This window comes from Mustela nigripes, chromosome 5, assembly GCF_022355385.1.
Source record: "Mustela nigripes isolate SB6536 chromosome 5, MUSNIG.SB6536, whole genome shotgun sequence".
Taxonomy (NCBI): domain Eukaryota; kingdom Metazoa; phylum Chordata; class Mammalia; order Carnivora; family Mustelidae; genus Mustela; species Mustela nigripes.
This window is the reverse complement of record NC_081561.1, coordinates 64,078,107-64,100,033: the sequence shown is the minus strand read 5'-3', so window position 1 is coordinate 64,100,033 and position 21,927 is coordinate 64,078,107. Positions and strand designations below refer to the sequence as shown.

At 48.5% G+C, this 21,927-nt stretch overlaps 1 protein-coding gene across 1 annotated transcript in view; it reads right to left on the bottom strand.

Annotated features, from left to right (window-relative positions):
* LOC132018083 (kinesin-like protein KIF6) overlaps positions 1-21,927 on the bottom strand; it is a 101,806-nt gene that overhangs the window by 5,218 nt on the left and 74,661 nt on the right. Inside the window, exons 4-8 of the mRNA XM_059400542.1 lie at positions 16,929-17,013; positions 15,221-15,356; positions 12,702-12,799; positions 2,616-2,705; positions 946-1,052 (exon numbers count right to left, since the gene is read on the bottom strand). Of these exons, the coding sequence (XP_059256525.1) occupies positions 946-1,052; positions 2,616-2,705; positions 12,702-12,799; positions 15,221-15,356; positions 16,929-17,013 (516 nt within the window). The remainder of the gene's footprint in view (positions 1-945; positions 1,053-2,615; positions 2,706-12,701; positions 12,800-15,220; positions 15,357-16,928; positions 17,014-21,927) is intronic.

Genomic DNA, 21,927 nt, shown 5'->3' with positions numbered 1-21,927 from the left:
GGCTGGCATTTCAGTGAGGGTGCCTGCTTGCTGCTGGAAGGATGACGTGGCATGGCCATCCTTTGCTTGTGATGCTCCGTCCATGTGCAGATCTCCTAGGGTCTAAACTGCAGAGAGTTGGCCGTGAAACTGACTGTGGGCCTCTCGGGGCAGGTGTCAGTCCTGATTATGATCCAAGTCTGCCATTTCATCCATCAGAGTGTTGGCACAGGAAAGCAATGCTTGGCCCATCTGGTAGCTTTTGGCTTACTACTGGGACGAGGTTAAAAGTAGGGCTCGGGTAAGGGGTCTTGGGTCTTATCCCTGGGGGTCTCTAGGGAGAGGGGAGGCTGGAGAAGAGAAGGCCTGTCCACAGTCGGGGGGGCAGCTGCCAAGAGGAAGATGGGGGGGTGGGGGAGGAGGTGACAAAGGCCAGGGAGGACCTTTTCTTTCTCTTCCTGTTGTCTGACACGCCACCGGTATTTCTTCCTTAACTGTTACAGGTGTCCTCAGGCCTGAGCCTTCAGATGGTGATTACGTCTACAACTCACTGGTAAGAACCAGGCTCCAATAGGAGGGTGATATTTCTAGGTGGGGATTCAAGTTATCAAACCATCACTCAGCCTCTTGTATGGAAAAGGCTAAACAGAGGTGAATGGCTTTGGGAACAGAGAACACAAGGAGCTGAAGATCTGGAAGAGGGCCGGAGGCTTTGCCAGGAAGAGTGGGAGGGCCTGGGCTTGCTGCCCCCTTGGGTCTGTCCTGGTGTTTGTGATGTCGCCTCCTGGAACTTTTTCCTGGAGGAAGCAGAGGCCAGGCACATGTGAGGTGATCACAGGGTCAGTCCTGTGGTTTCAGGAATAGGCAGGAAGCTTCCTACTTCCTTCTCAGCCCACTCTTTGCTCTGGCCTTCCTCCTCCATTCCCGAGGGCTGGTGAGCAGAGCTGTGGAGGAAGGTGCACTTACATTTCTTCTGGAGAATGCTCTGTCTGGCCTTGATGAATGCCAGGATGTCGGAGTCCGTCTGGCTGTCCCCGGTGAGAGGGATGGATGACGCTGGCCTCTCAGAGATGCTGAGGACAACCACAAGTCACGCATCACTGCGACTTACATTTGGACCCCACGCTTACCTTTCCAAAGTGCTTTGCGTAGATCAGTGACCTGATCTCACCCAGGAGGTCGTGGGATGGCAGTCTGCCTCCTCATCCCTCCACTGTATCTGGGCAGAAGCCACAGCAATTCCTTCATGTGCAAACGTGTCATGTGCTCCCCTAACCCTAACCCTTAAACCCATTAGTGGCTTCTCACATCACTCTTGGAATGAAACTCAGACTCTCTTCTTGTGTGATCTGGCCCCTTGCATACTGTGTTCTGGCCACCCTGCCCTTCTTTCTGTTATTCTGTTACTCAGTAACATGAGTTCCTTCTGGCCTCAGGACCTTTGCTTTAGCTGTTTCCTTTCCCTGGACTGTTCTACTTCAAGACTTTTGCATGGCTGAATGTGCTTTGTCTGAGCACCTTCCCCATCCCTCCCAACCCCTGCCTCCACCAAGTCTGATCCACCTGGGGCTTGACTGTCTCCTTCAGCACCCAACTTAGATGGCACATCCTTTAGGACGTCTCCCCTATGTGTACCCTTACTCTACCATGGCTTCGTTAGTTGCTCCTGGGACAGATAACTATTCTCTCCTCTCTTCATAAAAACGTATTTAGCTGAGTATGTTACCATGGCTGAAAAAAAATACTACATTTCCCAGCCTCCTTTGCAGCTATGTGTGGTCAGGTGATCAGGTTCCAACCAATGAGATTTATGAGAAGTGTGGAAGTTCCAAGAAATCCCCTTAGAAAAAGGAAGAATGTTTGTGCTTTCCTCCCTCTTATTTTCCCATCCAACAAATTGTCCCTATAGAAAATTCAAAGCAGTTCCCTCCTGACTCGCCAAGCATAACCCACATCCTGTCACTCCACCCAGCAAGTGACAGTATCCACTCTCTTAGAAGGCAGTGAGGACAGGACATAATAAAGGGCTGTTCACGATCACAAGTAATTGTGTTGGCATCCAGCTGCAATCCAGAAGTGGTCCCGCGAGGCCGGCGGGGGTATAGCTTCTGTCTGGGCTCCAGGAGGAGTGTGGCTGGACCTCACCCTCGGACAGTTTGGGGGGTATGTAGGTGAAGAGGGGTGCTCAAGCCTTCTAGTTAGAGGGCACAAAGAGCACTGCTGGGGAGAGGTCTTGTCAGCTTTGTTCAGTCTGCAGTGAACAGTGCACAGGGCCTGAGGCTAGTCTTGTCAACTCTCTGTCCTTCCCTGCCTGGGGACACTGTGGTGGGACTGGAAAGACCTGTGAGCCAGCAATTCTTTCCTTTAATGGCCCTGGGTACATCTCTTTACAAGGGGACTTGAAGCAAGTCTGCCTGCATGGAGCCACCAAGACCTCTGGGAGAAAATACTCCAGCTTTGGCACTCAGCATCTATGAGAGACTCCATAGGGTACCGGGGTAGACCAGCCCTGAGCTCTGTTTGTGTGGTTACCACACAAGGGGCTCCTCGGGATGTGGGAGAAGAGAACTGGCAATTTTGACTCATCCCACGCATAGCAGGGACTGTCACAGGCATCAGAGGAGGAGAAGACAGACCTGCTTTCCAGGGAGGCGCTGGTGCTGTTGTGCCCCCAACTCTGTGGGATGGGGTGAGGCGAGGGCAAGATTTTCCTGGTGTTCACATCACTGCAAAAGAAAAAAATGACAAAAGGAAAAGGAATGGGAGGAGGTTTACAGACAAGAAATTTAGGTTTATATTAGGAGATGTATGGGTTGAATGCATGTGTCTCCCCAAATTCATCTGTTGAAGCCCTAAACCCCAGTGTGATATATTTGGAGTGGAAGACTTTGGGAGGTAATTGGGCTTGATGAGGTCATGGGGGTGGGTGACTTTGAGGGGACTGGTGCTCTTACAAGAAGAGGAAGTGAGATCAGAGTTCATTACCATGTGAGAACACAGCAAGAATGTACTGTCCGTAAGCCAGGAAGAGGGTCCTTGTCAACAATTGAATTTGTTGGACCTTGATCTGGGAATTCCCGCTTCTAGAACTGTGAGATATAAATACGTTCCTATTGTTTAAGACAGCTTGTCTATGGTATTTTGTTATGGCAGCCTAAGCTGACTACGAGAGGAGCCAGGAATCCCGTGTCATGGACAGTGTCGTGGTCAACTCAGGCTGCTGTCACAAAACATCCTAGACCTGTGTCTCACACAACTGGAATTCGCTTCTCAAAGTTCTAGAGGTTGGGAGTCTGAGGTCAGGGTACTGCATGATCATGTTCTCAGGCCGGTCCTCTTCCAGCAGATCGCCAAACTCTTCCTGTGTTCTCACAGGCAGAAAGAGAGTGAGCTAGCTCTCTGCCTCTTATGAAGGTGCTAATCTCCTTCATGAGGGCCCCATCCTTGTGATTTAAAGACCTACCTCCAAATATCATCATATGTGGGATTAGGTTTCAACAAATCAATTTTTAGAGGACACATTAAGTCCATCACATACTAACCTGCCCTCTCCTTCCACTCCTGGAAAATTCATGTCCTTCTCATGTGCAAAATACATTCCTTCCATCTCACCAGCCCCCAAAGCCTTAACTTGTCCAGCATCAACTCCAAAGTCCAAAGTCCCATCTAAATCTGATATGGGTGAGACTGGAAGTCATATCCTCCTGAGGTGGAACTCACCAGCTGGGAAAACAGACATGTGATGTGCTTCTAAAACACAGTGGTGGACAGGCATAAGTTAGACATCTCCATTCCACAAGGGAGGAAGAAGACAGAAGGAAGAGCTGTGAGGTCCCAAGCAGATATGAAACCTAGCAATGCAAACTCCATGAGCTCTTAAGGCTTGAAAATTATCCTCTCTGGTCCATTGTTCTGCCTTCTGAACTCACTGGCATGATGGTCCCGTCTTCTAGATTCACTGAGCAAAGGCCCTGCTGGGCTCTGCAGGGCTGGGGTCATGCCTTCATGGTTCTGCAGGGAGGCCCTGCCCAGCAACTTGGATAGAGGCTATCTGCTCTGTTGAAAGCAAGGCAATGCCCACCACTTTTGAAATGGAGGCAGCCGGGATGATGTCTCAATTGCCTTTGGGGTCATTCTTCCCTGAACTTGGAAGAACAGCACACGCTCACAGAACAGATGGCATTTATAGACGCTGTCTACTCACCAAGTCTTGGAAAGTGCTCTGCACACATCATGCCATTTTCTCCTGCCAAGAGCCTCATTTTCCCCATTACACAAGTGAGAGAATGGAGGCTTAGGGAGGTTAAAGAAATTCCTTACCAGCTGGCTAAGGGCAGAATCTGAATCTGACCCATGATTCTGTGAGGGGTCAGGATCCGTGCTCTCAGCCATGACACTTTATCAACTGGACTCGGCTGGAGATGCATAGCTCACCCCTTGCCACCCTAACTGACCAGCCCCTGCCCCTGAGTGATGAATCAGACCCAATGGCGCAGGCATCTGATTCATTCAGGCTGCCTGATGGGTGCGCCTTGCCTTGGATTCCTGCTTGCAAACAGCAGAACCCAACACTGCCGCTTGGGAGGTGAAGAGGCCAATGCTGTCCCAGGTGCCAGTGACAGGCTGGGATTCTCTCCTTTGCTTTGGGATGGTCCTGTCTAGGCACCATATCAGAGCTGGAAGAGACCTGAAAGGTCACCTGGTCAGAAACTTCCTTTACAGATGGGGACACTCAGGCTGCGAGGTGGGTTGGGGTTGGACAGGGGGGCTAGCTTTGCCTAGCCTGAACCAACAGTTTGAGGTGCTCCACAGGCCGGACCACCTGCTGCCTCACCCATAAATACAACACTTTCCCTCACTCTAGCCTTCTACTCTCTCCCAACTCAGCTAGCTGCTGGACCTCTTTCCCTGGGCCTGCCTCCATAGGTTCGAGACTGGGTCAAACGCATGGAAAGAGATATCAGGGCCTGCGAATCCGAGCCACCCTCACGCCTATTTCCCTGCATCCCAGAGACTCCACTGGGTGGTGGGGAGAGAGGAGCATCTGTGCTTCTGGTTGGGGTGCTGTAGAACCAGAGGCAGCCACAAGGTGGCAGGCTCTGCACGCTTTTCCTTGGAGAACAGTGGCCAATGATCAGGACTCCTGAATGGTTTCTGGTGCAGGCCTCCAGGAAGGAAGGAGAAAGAGCTTTCCATTCTATAGGAGCTTGGATTATGCCAGGCCAAAGTCAGTGTGGAAACTGTAGCAAGTCTTGCAAAATCAGGTCGCAGGCACTCAAATGGCTCATTAACTCAATGGATTCCCAGTGGGTCCCCAGAGGCTCCTTTATTTAAAAATCCAGGGAGGTCTATGGGTACAAACTATTAAGGGTTGGCAGTGGATGGCAGAGGGGTGGAGATGGATATGGACAGGGCATCAAGGTATCATGATCACACCGTGGAAAGATGGGGGTGTTCAACACCCTCTGCCCGAGCCCAGTTGCCCAGTATCTTGCCACGACTGTGCAATAGGACGGCACACCATGAAGGCTTGGGGGTCCTAAGGGAGTTGACTCTTCCAGTCTTGAAGCTACTCGAGTGCCCCTGGCTGCCACAGCTCAGTTTCTGACCCTCGGGATCCCACCACAGATTATTTTTTTTCCTCTTTCCTGACCAACCAGCCTTGCATAGTGCATTCATTTCTCATGTTGACATGCCTTCTGGAGAAAGAACACACCAGCCATCAGAATTAACTATCTTTTTCTTAATAAGGATTAATAGGTAGTATTAATAATAGGTCTCCTGGGTTGCCAGTCAGAGTGCTGGGAATTTACTGTGATTGGTCCGCAGGCCCTGGGCATCCCTGAGGAAGTTTCTTCCAGAACCTGAGGAGCAGAGGACAAGCCCCAGGCTTGCAGCGAGTCCATCTGGAGCAGGCGCTCTGGAGGTGGGGGGAGGACAGCCAGCAGACTCTGGCTCTCTTGCCCCTGCAGCTCTTCCATTCCCTGGCACATTTGTCTGTTTGTGGTGTCCCTGCAGAGGGATCTTGATGCATCTCAAAGATGAGTCGAGGAAATCCGCAAGGGGGTGTGTGGGACTGTCTTGCACAAGAGCATGCTGCTTGAAAGAACTAAAATGATGATTTGTTTCAGACATCCTTTGTGGAAGTCTAAACCGAGGGAACTCCTTGCAGGTAACCCATGGTGATGTGATGCACCCCTCTGAAATCCACTGCGCAGAGCTTTGGGGCTAAGGCTCTCTTTCACCTGAAATATCTAAGGCATGTTCAGGAATGACACTACTTCTCTCACAGGTCGGTGCTAGGAGGGGAGCATGATTCTTGGTTCCTCAGGAAGATTCTAGAAGGCCCTGCCCAGTGGCTGGTTCTTAGCCTTTTCCATGGTGGGCACTCCTTCACAGAAGCTGGCAGGTAAAGGCTGGTGGCAGAGGGGACAAATGGAAAAGCAATATGGAGAGGCAGCCTTGGCTAATGGAGAGCATGGGAGAGGGACAAAAGGTCTAGGGAGAAGGGAAAGGAAAAAAGAAGAGGGAGGAGGGCAATGGAAGTTGGGGATAAAGATGAGCAGAGCAAGAAAGTGGGAGAAAGGAATGGGGAAGAATAGAGTGCAGGAGTGAAGCCAAGAGAGGAGAAGAGGCAGGGAGGGGGTGGGGGGAGGGAAAGTAGGATGAAAGGCAGCACCACCGCTCAGCCTGGAGCCTGAAGTTCAGGACTAAGCTGTAGCTCTTTGCATTATCAATGACAGCCAGAGAAACATCCCTTTTCCTTTCTGGGCCTCAGTTAGTTAAATGAGGGGGGTGGAAATCAGGGCTTCTTGGCAGAAATGGTGGGGGCAAGTAGCACGAGGGCTGGTTTTCCAATCAGAGGTTGGCTCTGTAGGCAAGGGTAGATTTACTTTTTGAGAATCCTGGCCCCTTGAGAAAATTAGGCTGTGGACACATGGAAAGAGCAGAAGGCCCAAGCAGGAGGACCTGGCATGTGGCACAATACAAAGAAAGCGTGGTTATACAGAATAGCACAGAATATGGGCTGGAAAATGCCTCCTCTTATTAAGCAACAGAAAATACATGTGCCTCTCAAGGGCAGTCATTGAGGTGAGGAGTGAGCAAGTAGCTGGAGACTGACAGGCCTGGGTTCCAACCCTGCCTTACCACTGATTAGCTGGGAGACCCTGAGCAAGTCAGTTGACCTCTCAGTGTTCTCATCTGTAAAATGGGGACAATGATTTATGTTGCACATTTGCTCGGTGCTTGGCCTACAAGGCCCAGGAGAAGAAAAGAGAAATAAAAAGAAATAAGAGAAGAGAGCTAAAGCTGGCTCCTCAGGGGAATTTAAGGACACTGACAACTCATCCTCCACTGCTGGGTGTTGGCAGAGAAGGTCTGAGAAGCCATGATGACGTGGGACATCGTGTCCTTCCTGTCTCACTCCTGCTAGAGTCCTGTGAGTTCTTTTCTGCCAGCATTATAAAGCACGTGACAGGTGATTTCTTTGTCAGAGGTGGAGCCCCTATACCTTTGCCTTTTCAGGCTCTAGCAGGGAGCTTTTCCTCTTACCTATTGCAAACTTTCTGACTACAATTTTGGGTATCCAAACTGCTGCGTGGAGGGAGTTTAGGGGTGCCAACCACCTGCATTTGAGGTGTCTTAGCAAACACCATTCAGAACACTTGGTTATCTCAGAGGGTTAGAAGACAGCCAGAGCACTGGCTGCCACTGGGGTTGAACAGCACTCCAAGGCCTATCTGGGCCATCTCTCCAAAGACCTTCCTGCCAGCAGTCAGTGAAGGGGCTTGGGGTAGTGCTCTGGGAGCAAGATTTTGAGAAAAGCTCCCATGGGTAATCTGATACACACCTTTGAAATTCAGGGTTCTGAACTTTACTTGGAAGGCATAGTCTATTTCCACCTTATAGTCCTGGAGTGTGTGTACTGGGCCTTTACACACACACACACACACACACACACACACACACACACATGCTCACAATGCATTATCTTTGAAACTAAAGAAAACTTAAAGTTGGAGCTTCCTATTTGTTGGACAGGATATTTCTATCAGTAAGGAAACATGCAAGAGATCTGGAAAAGTGGCTGGGGAAATAGCCAGGGGTTCTGAGCCTCATCATTGGGAAGAGACCTTATTAATGCGTGAAACACACAACAGGTTCGGGACTGAGCCAGAGCAATGACCAAGGAAAGGCTGGGTCAGTGTTTTTCAGACACGTTCTGTGCAGTCCAGGAGTTTCAGGGGAAGGAGACAGCTATACAGGGGTTACAAACTCAAGTGTCCCAGAGGTTGGAAGGTACCTGAGGGAATGCACAGACAGGACCAGTGTAGGACATTAGTGCTAAGCTGCCTGTATTGCCGTAGAGCAAGTCTACTTACACTGACGTTTTAAAAAATTTAAATTTTTTAAATTTAAAATTTAAATTGATAGACTAATTTTTTTGAGAAGTTTTAAATTTTCTATAAGAGAATTTAGATCTCTGTAAGAGGTCTTGAGGTAAGAGAATTGAGCAGATGGTACAGAGAGTTCCCATATAACTCCCCTCTTGAGCCTTGTGGTTTCCCCTATTATTCATATCTTGCATTAGCTTTGTACATTCGCTACAACTGATGAACCAATATAGATACATTGTTATTAACTCAAGTCCACAGTTTATCTGGGGATTCACCCTTTTAGTTGTACAGTTCTATGGATTTTAACAAATGGGTGTTATCATATGCCCACCATTATGTATCACACGGAATAATTTCACTGCCTTAAAAATTCATGGTGTTCCCCCATTCCTCCTTTCCACCCCTCCCTTCTCACACTGGCAATCACTAGTCTTTCTATTGCCTCCACAGTTTTGCCCTTTCCAGAATATCATGTTGGAATCACACAGTATGTAGCCTTTTCACATTGGCTTCTTTCACTTAGTAATATAAATTTAAATTTCCTCTATGTCTCTTCATGGCTCAATAGCTCATTTCTTTTTAGCACTGCATAGTAGTTCATTTTCTGGATATACCACTGTTCATATATCCATTCATCATTTGAAGGGCATCTTGGTTGCTTCTAGCTTAGGGCAATTATGAATAAAGTTGCTGTATACACCCACGCATAGGTTTTTTTGTATGGACATAAGTTTTCAGCTCATTTGGGTAAATACCAAGGAGCATGTCTGCTGAATCGTATGGTAAGAATATGTTTCATTTAATAAGAAACCACCAAACTGTTTTCCCAAGGACCACACCGTTATGCATTCCCACCAGCAAAGACAGAGTGTTTCTGTAGCTCCACATCCTCTCCAGCATTTGTGGATGTCAGTGTTTTGGGATTTTAACCATTCCAATAGGTTTGCAGAGGAATCTCATTGTTGCTTTAATTTGTTCGTTTTCTCTTTCTTTCTTTCTTTCTTACTTTTTTCTTTTTAAATAAACATATAATGTATTATTAGCCTCAGGGGTACAGGTCTGTGAATCGCTGGGTTTACACACTTCACAGCACTCAATATAGCACATACTCTCCCCAATGTCCATAACCCTGCCACCCTCTCCCTACCCCCCTCCCCTTAGCCACCCTCAGTTTGTTTTGTGAGATTAAGTCTCTTATGGTTTGTCTCCCTCCTGATCCCATGTTGTTTCATTTATTCTTCTCCTACCCCCCAAACCCCAACATTGCATCTCCACTTCCTCATATCAGGGAGATCATATGATAGTTGTCTTTCTCCGATTGACTTATTTCGCTAAGCATGATACCCTCTAGTTCCATCCACGTCGTCACAAATGGCAAGATTTCACTTCTTTTGATGGCTGCAATTCCACTGTGTATATATACCACATCTTCTTTATCCATTCATCTGTTGATGGACATCTAGGTTCTTTCCATAGTTTGGCTATTGTGGACATTGCTGCTATAAACATTCGGGTGCACGTGCCCCTTCGGATCACTACGTTTACATCTTTAGGGTAAATACCCAGTAGTGCAATTGTGGAGTCATAGGGTAGCTCTATTTTCAACATTTTGAGGACCCTCCATGCTGTTTTCCAGAGTGGTTTTTCCAGAGTGGTTGCACCACTCTGGATCTTGACTGGATTATTTTTTCTTTGGGTGTTGAGTTTGATAAGCTCTATATAGATTTTGGATACTATCCCTTTATCTGATATGTCGTTTGCAAATATTAATTTGCAATTTCTTAATGCCATATGATTTTGAGCATTTTGTCATACACATATGTCTGTAAATCAACTTGGGTGAGGTGGCTATTCAGACACTTTGTCCATTTTTAAATTGGGTTGTTTTCCTTATTTGTCAAATTTTAAGTTTTTATGTATTCTGGAATACAAGTCCTTTATCAGATTCATATTTTGAAAATATTTTCTCCCAGTCTGTGGCTTATCTTTTCCTTCTCTTAGCAGTGTCTTTGCAGAGCAGTGTTTTAGGTTTTAATAAAGTCTAGCTTAGCAATTTTTTCATTTCTGTATCTACACTACCTTTTAAAACACCAGTATAACTAAACAGAACACACTTTCCCTGCTGTTGACCTTGGATTTAGGGGCTCAGATAGGAGGTGTTTCCTAAAACTGGGACATAAGTGGAAGTGCTGGCACGTAGGGCCAGCTTTGGGGGGAGGGGTGAGCAGAAGCCCAAGGAAAATGTCGATAAGGTGATGGAGGGCTCACTGGCTGACTTTTTAAATTTTCTTTTTAAATAATAGTTTCAGATGATAGCATAAGGTATAGACTTATGGAATTACTACGTTGTATACCTGCATTAATTTAACAATGTAGTGTGTCAACCATATTACAAACAGCAACAAAAACATAGTTCTAGGTTTACAGAAAATTTGTCAAGATAGTACAAAGGGTTTCCATGTCCCTCATACCCAGTTTCCCTTATCATACAATTTTACCTTGGTATGGTACACATTTTCCAACTAATGAAACAATGCCGATACATGATTATTAATTAAAGTCCATGCTTTACTTAAAGTTTCTTAGTTTTTCCCTAATGTGTTGTTCTGACCTAGGACCCCATCCAGGCTCGCAGTTTGCATTTTGTTGTCCTGTCTCCTCAGTTGCCTTTTGTCTGTCACAGTTTTTTACATTTTTCTTGTTTTTTTTTTTTAAGATTTTATTTATTTATTTGACAGAGAGAAATCACAAGTAGATGGAGAAGCAGGCAGAGAGATGGAGAGGGAAGCAGGCTCTCTGCTGAGCAGAGAGCCTGATGCGGGACTCGATCCCAGGACCCTGAGATCATGACCTGAGCCGAAGGCAGCGGCTTAACCCACTGAGCCACCCAGGTGCCCCATACATTTTTCTTGTTTTTGATGGCCTTGACAGTTTTAAGGAGGACTGGTCAGGTATTTTGTAGAGTGTCCTCTGGTTTTTTCCTCATGACTGGATTGGGGTTATAGGATTTTGAGGAAAAGAGCATAGAGGCTGAGTGCCTGGGTGGCTCAGGTGGTTAAGAACTGCCTTCGGCTCAAGTCATGATCCCAGGGTCCTGGGGTGGAGTCCCCTGTTGGGCTTCCTGCTCAGTGGGGAGTCTGCTTCTCCCTCTCCCTCTGTCCCTCTCCCTGATCATTCTCTCTCTCAAAGAAATGAATAAAATCTTTTAAAAAAGTCATGTGACATTCTCATAACATACATTAAAGATACTGACACAACCTGCCCCCCTGAACCCACCACTTCTTCCCTCCTTCCTTCCTTTCTTTCTTGATTTTATTTATTTGAGATAGAAAGCGAACATGAGAGAGACAGAGAGAGAGAGAGAGAGCACCAGTGGGGTGAAGGGGGTGGTGGGTGAGAGAGAGGGAGAAGCAGATTCCCCACTGAGCAGGGAGCCCAAGCAGGGCTCGATCCCAGGACCCTGGGATCATGACCTGAGCCGGAGGCAGACACTTAACTGCCTGAGCCACTTACGTGCCCCACTACCTCTTTCAAAAGCTCTATTTCACATTTTCCACCTTGAGAGCTCAGTCCCTGTTCCAATCCAGTCAAAGGATTGCTCCTCGGTGGCAGAGGCCAATGCCCTACTTGTGCCTCCCTGGCCTCTGTCCTGACAGTAGTGGATCTGTCTGGGAGAGGGAGGGTGGTTGAGGCCTGCGTCCTTGGCCTTACCACCTGAGTTGTGTGGTTGGAAAGGTAATCGTGTGGATGGCATAAGAAGGAACCTACCTTCAGAAGTGGGCGTGGGGTCAGAGGAAGTGGAGTCCCTTCTGGATCATGCCAGCAATCAAGGAAACTGGCTCTGGGCTGTCCTCGGGTGGAGGCTGTTCTCATGGGAGGCTGCCCACCTCTGTCCTGAGTCTGTGCTAGGACAGAGTCATTTCCCAGAGCTCCTCTGTATCCTGGCATGCCTGCTAACCTCTGATCTACCACCAACATCCCCCTCTCTCTCCCATGCCACACCCCCCCTCTACTGCCAGCCCCTTCTTCCTACCCAGGGGGCAGGACCTGGGCTTCGTACAGTTAAACCACTCGTCTCTTGTTGCCATGGCAGTAGGTCTGCTGGCTGTCAGAGCCAGGGGAGAAGGACCAAGGAGGTGTGCTCAACAACCTTTGCTCAAAACATCCGAAAGCCATTGGCCTGACGCCAACGCCACAGTACACGCGATTCATCTCCCTGGGTCAGGAGGTCTATAGAGACACACTTAAAGCAGAAAAACCGATGGGGAAGAGGTGAGGAAACTTTCTTGCAGCCTCCCTCTGTTGGTAGAGTTCTCTCCTTACCTCCTGTTAGAGACAAGCTGAGACCTTTCCTGCTGGGACTCAGGCGTCTGGGGAAAGGGCCTCATGTGGTTGAGTGAATTCGTTGCTGGCGAGTTTACCTGTTGGACCAAGAAAGAGTTTCACAGTATGACCTTTTCCCTGACACGGAAAAGAATTCCCCTAGTCAGGGAAAAGGTCCTTGATGTATTTTTTAAGGTGAAAAAACCTGCTTTCAAAGTTGCTATGTACAACATGTGTGGGAGAAAAAAATTAAGCTAGACATTGCATGGCTATGATGATGGGCATCAAAATATTGTCTCTGGTTGGCGGGATTGTGGATAATGGTTGATGTATTCTTTGTTCCTTTCTGTGTTCCGCCTTCCAAATTGAGCATGTGTTCATTGTTTGTAGGTAGGAAAAAGGGTTTAAAATGCGATCTGACAATTCTCCAGAAGTCCTCTCTGCTTTTGCCTCCCCTCGTCCCCCGAAGAGATGCTACTGGAGGCAGGAGAAATCCATTGAGCTCTTCATCTACAGGAAGAGTGGCGCCCCAGCAACCCTGCATGTCTCCACACAGGGCTTGTGAGCACGGCTTCAACGGCAGCATCTCCGAGTCTTGGCAGAGTGCCCTGTGATCCTCCCCGAATTTGAGTGGTTATTCTAAGGCCCATTCCCCACTTGCCTTCCTAGCTCCCCAGGAGATGGTCAGGGGACAACTGAGGGACAGTTTCTCATCACCTCTCATGTTCTGATGAGGTTTAAAGCTTTCTGCCTCGCTCCCCTCAGGGTACATTTGCAGGCTATAAAACCGCCTAGAGGCAGCATAGAATCGACTCCTCAGCAACGGGGTGCCCCATCTTCCCTATTGCAGTCATCTGGTCTGTTTTGTTTCAGTGACTTCCTGTGGGGTGGAGGACACGCAGAATGGACATTTTGGCGACACTAGTTTTCACTGTCTCTATGAGCAACACGCGGCCTAAATCCAGCCTTGCCTTGACTCCCTGCGTCACCCAAAGTGACCCTCGTCATCTACTATCCAGTGACTAAACGCCCCTGGGCACCAGCAGCGGTTGATGGCCTCTCCTCGAAGCGTTCTTAACCAGAGAATGGACAGAATGCAGGGCGTGCTGGGAACATGGATAGGAACCAATGACATTTTCAATTTTCCCAACTTCCACCTGAGATTTAGCATTTCTTTCAACAACACAATGTGGACAACAGACCATAGCAGTATATGTAGTATCAGTGACTTGTCACTGGTTAGAAAGCACAGATATTTTCATATCCTATTACTCCATTGCAGAAATCTTAAAATACTCTGTTCCCCATTACTTTGAAATTATGTTAAATTTTGAGCCCACCCCCTAGATCTTATTAATACATTTGTAAAGTGGTTTACATCTTATTATACTATGACTTTGCTTTAAGAATATTTTGATAATTTATTTCCATCTTACTGGATTTGTCATCTCATGTATTAAATTTTATCCAAATATTCTCTCTAGTGTCTAGTAACCATGGCTATTGGTAACATACTGGTTACTGCTTGGCTGTGTGTCATTGGCTAAATAACTTCTTGGGCTCTCTGCTTCCTTGTCTTTAGGATAAAGGGATCAGCTGTTCATCTCTGAGCATTCCACCAGCCACACTGGTGATTGGATAGTATGAATCTTGTCACTTCCATTATACCACAGCTGATGAATTACAGGACAATTGGAATTGGGGTTTTGTATTAGCTTCTTATTTTACATTTATTTAGCCATTTTACTTTCATAGTATTGTAGAGAACTTCCAGGAATCTGTCTAGTAAATGTGTGAACATTTATCTATAAATATGTCTCCAGTGTAAAACTAGAAACAACCTAAACATTAAACAGTAGAAGATTAAGCAGATTAAAATAAATTCATAGGAGGGAACAATGATGGTCACTAGAATGATACAGAAAAGTATCACAGAAGAGCAGTCATGCAATGCAGTGAGATCCACAAGCAAAAGCCATTTATGATACTTGAAGACCAATATGATTCTATATTTATAAAAATAAATGGAAATGTATGCATCAGAAAAAAGATAAAATAATCTAATCCAATAAGATAATATTGGTTATCCTTAAGTGGTGATGATTTTTACTTTGTGTTTTCCTCTATTTTTCAAAATTTCTATAGCTTATATATAAATTAGAGAAATATATATTTACATATATGTACATTATGGATACAAACACACATATGACTCTAATAAAAAACAGTTGATATTGTCAATGAGGTATTACACAAAGCAACAGTGGCAAATCTGCCGGTCTGGGCACCCCTTCCGTCCCCCACCTTTCTACGTGTCAGGCCCCAGAGCACGGAAACAGGGAGCCCCTGGCTGTGGCATTGTTACAAAGATAAGCACTTGCCTCGCGAACCAAGGCTGAGAGCACGTGGCCTGTGGGTCGAAGCCCCCACTCTTCAGCCTCTCCCCAGCCTCCCTAATATTCCCTGGGCCCTAGGAGGAGGGCGGGCTCTGGGGCAGGGAAGGGGACCTTCACTAATACCTGCAGGTTGGTGGCTTCCTCTGTCCACCATGCTTCAAACTCTTTCTGCAGCTTCACCTTGGCTTTGTCCATGAGCAGCTGCAAGTGTTCAATCTCCACCTTCAGGGCCTTCAGGCGCATGAACATTATTTTATACCTACAGTGGAATCAGGGAAGAGCCTTGAAAGTCACTGGTAGCAAGGAAAGGCCGGGAATGGAGTGTTACTGTGGGGTTTGTGTCTTAGAAGTCTGTCAGTGTCATGCTGGAACCAGGGATAGGGACCCCAGGGCAGTCCACGGAGGCCAGGGGCTGGGGACCTGGGCTTGAGACCCTCACAGAGAAGCAGACCCCATGGGCTCTGTGTATGAGATGAATACCCCCTTCTTCCAGAAGGATGGCTACCATTACTGAGCACTTACTAGGGGGTAGGCATTGTTCTAGGCACTTGGCATAACAATGGATTCAGTCCTCTGCACTGTCCTGTGAAGAAGATGCTCCACTTTACAGATCTGGGGCCTGAGGCATGGAGGTCCCATAAGTTGCCCCCCCATACATAACTTGCTCTGTGGCGGGGAGGCTAATAAACAGAGGGGCCAGGATGTGAGCCCCCACCATCCGGGTCTAGAAACCACAGTCTCAGCCACCTCTCTATTCCATTGGTTCACTTTGTACTGAGGACAGAAGTCACTCTACATTTATTACTGTGCGTATAGATTTGGGGCATGTGGCCGTGAAGCAGAAGTTGTCCAACGGGAACTGCGGACACAGTGTTGCTCCTGAGGACGCTGAGGTTGGGAATGCGGACCAAGGAGAAGACACAGGGTGGGGTAAAGATACAAGAAAAGTGGGTCAGAAAGAAATGGGGAAAAACAAACAGTGAGGAAGGAGAGCAACAGTGGCACATCTGAGAGGCCAGCCCAAGGCTTTCTGGAAGGAGGATGTGGGGAGGCCAGAATGCCTGGGTTTGCTCAGGGAGCACAGCTCCCTAGCCCAGCAGTGGCTCATGTAGCATTGACACCCTCAGCAACCCGAGGGCCCGGAAGGTGACTTTTTGACTCTCCCCAGAGCCTCTCTGTGGCCTGAAGGGCATAGCAAACATTGGTCAAATGCATCAATCAGGGAATGAAGGCCGAAGCTGGACTGTGGCGTTTAATGAGATTCTGGGGCCATCCTGAGGATCAGTTACGGCCACGTGTCTGCCGATGCTGGAGGTTTCTCGCCGCTTTGTTACTGACGTCATCTTGGGAACCTGACTGGCTGCAAGAGGGTGTGAGGTTCTCCGGATGCCCTGCAGGTGAGGAGACTCCGGAGGGAAGTGGGGGCAGACATGCAGGCCGGAGGGAGCCCTCCATGGTCATACTTCTGGGCTCCACTAGATGGCAGCAGTAGCTAAGCCTAGTTGCTCCTGAGGGGCAGCCCAGGACCTTGGGCTGGCGGTGGGTAGGATGCCAACAAGCAAACCTCCCTATGGGCTCGAGGGCCTGGCTAGGCCTTCTGCTCTGGAGATTCCAGCCTCATGCTGCTTATGGTCCCTGCATTCCATATCTGTCTGCTCAAAGGCAGCATGCCCTCCACCTACTTGAGGACCCAACCACTGGACCTGCTTCCCAGAGCAGCTCCAGACCCAGGCTGGGGAGTGGCCACCCCGCTTGGCCTGGGCCGCTCCAGGTCATCCCCGAGGGCCCTTGCAGGCTGGGGTCAGGGTGTGTGAGGTGAAAAAAAGGGTACCTTCTCTTTTCTTCCTCCAGTTGGGATCGAAGCTTCTCTTCCAGCGAGTCTGGCATTGAAGGCAAGGCTGTGTTTTCTGAGAGGCCTGTGGAAGGGAGATGGCGATGGGTTACTCCAACAAGGCAGAATGGCAAAAGATGTGTGAGATTCAGGGCGAAGGACAGGGAAATGTGAGCCCCAAGATGAAAGGGGACTCTGTGAGGACCTTCTGGGGCCTCTGGGTGAGAGTTCAGCCCCCTCCTCTGGATGGCAATCTCTGCTTGGTTGAAAGCCTCCCAGGAGAGGCTTCCATGATGATTTCCACCGTCCCTCCCCCAGTCCAACATCTGTCGCTGGAAGAGAACCCGTCCTTACATTGCTATTAATCCTTTTACTGTGGAGTTCACTTATTTCCTCTTGAATCCTCAGGGAAGATGCAAAATAGCATTTTCCCATCCTCTGCTCCCGAGCCCCTCACAAATGGGAAGACATCACTAACCCGTCTCACATCTGTCACATCTGTCACATCTGTCCCTGTACCAGTTGAGGTGCTGAGGGTCTCTGGCCTCCAATCATGTCTCCAGTTTGTGACTTCCCTCCCAAGAGGAGGTTGCCAAGCTTGATGACACTGAGCAAGGGTAATATGCAGCCAGAGCTGAGAACAGGCTCAGACCCCTGCCATGGGTCTGTGAGACCATGGCAAGGTCCTGATGAGGGCCGTGTTCCCAGGCATGCTGGGAACCCCTGCTGCTGGTTACAAAGCTGCCCACTGTGGTTGGTTGCTTGTTGGGGGCCTGGCCCCTCCCTAGCGTGCTGGGCAGTCTCTATTTATCCTCCTAGCAGTCTCCGTGGCTGCTCTGCTTTTCCTAGCCTCAGAGAGGGTGTCTTGGAAGTCACACAGGTCTGCTTTTTTACTCCAAGTAGGCGAGAATCTACTTTGGGCCAGGTGCTTTCTGGACATGATCGGACTTCATCCTTCTAGTACTCATTTGAAGCATTATCATTCTCATCTGGCAGAGAAGGACACTGAGGCTCAAAGACGTTAACTTGCCCCAAGGCCATCCGGCTAACTTCAGGAAACCGGATCCAAAGCCAGCTGTGTTTGGTTGCAAGGGCCTTGGATCCAGAAATTTCTTCTGTTAGCTTTTCTGACAGATGGTCATCTATTTTCTGCCCAAATACTTCTAAGGGTGGGGAGCTCACTTTTTGGCACCATAGCGCATTTCATGATGGGTAGCTCTGTTTCCTTTTCCTTTGAGCTGAGATCCACCCCAATCACTTCTTTCCACCTCGACTTTGGGTCTTAAGAGCGGCATAGCTTGTCTTCCTTCCTCTGATGGCTCTTTAGAGATTTTCACAATGATGACAAAAATATAATTTACCAACCATGTTTTTGGAGCTTTATTCTCAGGCTAATTCTACCCAACTCCCTCATCAAGGGCTCAGTGACATGGTTGCTTTCTGACTGACCTTAAGCATTAAGGACTAAATCTGGACATAATATTCCAGAGAGCTTTTACTCCAACTTTTAAAAAATGTGCGTTCTCTATTTCTCTAGCAGGTAAATAATGAACAATGACTATTATTGAATGCCTGTTGTCTGCCAAGTTCTACTGGGTACTGGGCTAGGTGCCAACTCACGTTACTGATTCTCAAAGTAACCCAGGAGGGAGGGTCTTATCATCTCACTTCAGTTAGATTCTGAGTTTCAGAGAGGGCGATGAATAACCCAAAGTCACACAGCTAATGTGCAGAGCTAGGATTTGGACTCAGATTTTTCTGTTTCCAAAGAGCTCATTGTGTAGACCAGGCATCCCCCCCCACCCCATGCCATTTTTGTTTTTCTGCAGTTTTGTCATTGTCATGGCCTGTCGGTTTGTCACTGGCCTCTATTAAGCTTGTGGTTCGTTTCAACACTTTCATATTTTTATGAGTGGTTGTCAAAACACATCCTATTTCAGTGCGATTGTCCTTTGACTCTAAATGCCACACTTTCGATCTATTGGGGGTTAAGCCTTCTGAGAGGTCCTTATTCTGCCATGCCTTTATTCTGTCCATTCTGTTGCCTTTTGTGCCATTATCTAACTCATTGATAAACATGCAAAGCAGATCAGGAGTCTGTCCTTTATCTTCTGGGCACTGATACTCTCTCTTCCATAAGCCAAGTGACAACTGTCTCTTGGAAAACTGATTGGATAAGTGTCTTCCTTACTCCATCTAAACATGGGAGATGCAGATACCACTCGACTTGCCAACTCAGAATGACATGTCACCTGGGCTAGTGTGATTTTTGGCCCTGATGATTTGGCTGCCTGTCTACATTGCCCATGCTCCCCCAGGCATAGGCACTGGAAGCCCCTGGAGGGCGGGGACCGGTCCTGCTGTGCATCGTATCTCCCCTGCTCTCTGTTCAGGCCCCATGTGCAGGGGACACTCAGTGCTATATGCGTGCACCAGCCCTTGCTCTCTCGGAAAAATGGTAGCTGCGATAAACCAAAGATAGTATCTTAACATCAAACTGATAATGGTAGGACTTGAAATGGACAGAATGTTTCGCTGTCTCCTAACAGTTTCAGAAATGAGCAAATCTATCTTCCGGCCTGTTGAAAAAGAAAAGCTGTGGATCTCCTTCTTCCTTTTAACACTTTTTGGCTCCGTGCCCAGGGAACCCCTGAGAAACTCAGCGAAGACCCTGCTCCACAGTGGCTGGCCGGGCAGCCCACAGATGTACTCTGTAGGAGAGGTCACGGGAGGGAGTGGGGCATGGCAGGGCCGCTGGATCAGCACAGAGACGTCTCACCCAGCCTGGAGGAGGCTGTCTCTAAGGACCTCATGCAGGGAGCCCGAGATGACCTGGTCTCCCACCTAAGGGCTGTGGTTGCCCCAGGAGGAGTGTGGAGCTCATATGCAGGAGAGGGCTCTCACCCTGCCCCATTGCTCACTGTCTTTTCATCGGGCACCTGGCAGGCTCCCCTGGCAGATCACAGTGGCAGGTGTCTTGGAGATGTGTGGGTGTCCAGGAGCCTAGGGCAGGTAGAGCATTGTTCCGAATGCAGGTGCCCCCAGAATAAGAGATGATGTCAGCTCCCGTGTGTGGGGCATGTTCTGGATTCTATCCTCTGTACTGCCTCATTTATTCCTGTAATTCTAGCTAGCAGATATGATCACCGCTGTTTTCCAGACAGGGAGACCAAGGCTTGGGGGACCAGGTGGTTTGCTTGCACCTGCCCTAAAGCTACCAAATAGAAAAGGCAGCTTCGAATGCAAGGCTGGTCATTCATTCACTCATGTAACAAATGGGCTGCCTCCACAAGGGGCAGTCTGCTGGGGAATGTGGACATTGAACCAACGAAAAACTGAGCTGACATAATGCCAGGGGCTGAAGGGCACCACGAGGAGAGAAAGCTGGATAAAGGGTGGAGGGCTGCGATGTTAGGTAGAGTGGTCGGGGAGGCATCTCTGAGGAGGGGGCAAAGACCTGAATGAAAGGAAGGAACAAGCATGCAGAAATCAGGACAGAGAGTATAGCAGGGGGTGCAAAGGGCCTGAGATACATCTGCTTGGTGCTTCTGAGGAACTGTGAAAAGGCCGGGGTGTCTGGGAAAGTTGGTAGGGCAGAGGGGTGGAAGCTGAGGTCAGATCACATAGGACCTGTAGGCCCTGATAAGGATCTTAGCTTTGAGAGAGTCAGAGGCTAGAGCATTTTGAGGACAGAAATGGCTCCATCTATTCCTTTGATAGCTAAGCCAAGCAGTTTTTTGCTGATCAAGAAAAGCTGCCCCAAACTAAAGAATGGTCCTTGTGAGTTGGTGCCAGGATGCTGTAAGCCTATTGAAAAAATGTGGGAAAGAGAGCTGGGACAAGGGACCTCGGGCAGCCAGAATGAGGGCACAACATATCCCCAAGACACAAGCTGTCCATGTTGTCATGGCAACCAATGGGTTATTGCCAAAGGTGATGTCTACTTAGTGAAATGCATTGTAACCCCAGCAGGAGACAGCCCCTGGCTGCTTCTGATGCTTCCTGAGGTTGGGCTTATCAGTCTTGTCTGAAGAGAAAGAGGGGCTGGGAACTGAAAGGAAAGGGAACAAAAAGCGGCTGAGCAAGAACAGAGGAAGAGGGAGTAACTGAAGGGCATTCGGGCTTTGTAGGTCTCCGTGCCCACTGGGACCGGGGCCAGGGACAGAGCCTCCAGTCACCTGACAGGAGGCACCGGGGGCCATCCTTTCAACCACAGGATTCTGGCTGGGACAGGAACACAGGGGGTCGTAGTCCTGAGTGGCCTATGAGGTGACACAGTGACTCTGCTCAGGCAGCCGGCTCCAAAGCAATACAAAAGAAAGAAAGAAGGGTTTCATTCCAGCAGGCGCAGACCTGAATGTCACACAAGGAGGGAGCCCTGAGTGGTTGAACAGTGTATGAAACTTCAAACAGGGCACCCCCCCGTCCCAGGCTGGCCCTGTGTCTGATGTGTCAGGTGTTCGGGAACCAGCAGCACCAGGACAAGTGAGGCCTCTGCTGGGCAGGCCGGCCTATGGTGGGCCCCCTCCTACCTGATGGGATCTTGGGACACTGAAAAGATCATTAGACACTGAAAAGATCTTCCTGCTTCCCCACACCTTCCTCATGCACCCCAAACTCTCCTACAGTTCTTCAGTGTCTGAAATGTGCAGAATTTCATTTTTTTTGGTTTAGTGGCTCTCTATTGGATGTGCACATGAGAGGCTGGTAAAAGTACAGAGAGAGTGGGGCCCTGCACTACACCTACTGAACTAGAATTTTCCAGTAGCTTCCTCAGAGACGCAGATGCTCAGCTCTGGTTAAGAACACTGCTCCAGGTTTTGAGACCAGGTTCAATGCAACAGTTCCATGCAAGCGTTACAAGGAACAAAGAATCTGCAGTGGTTTAGATGGCACAGTATATGGGGCTAGTGTGTCCATTTGCCCCCATCTGCTTTCCAGACTTTTGGGAGCCCCATTGGGGAAGAGGGGCCCAAGCGTTTCCAGGAAGACGACACAC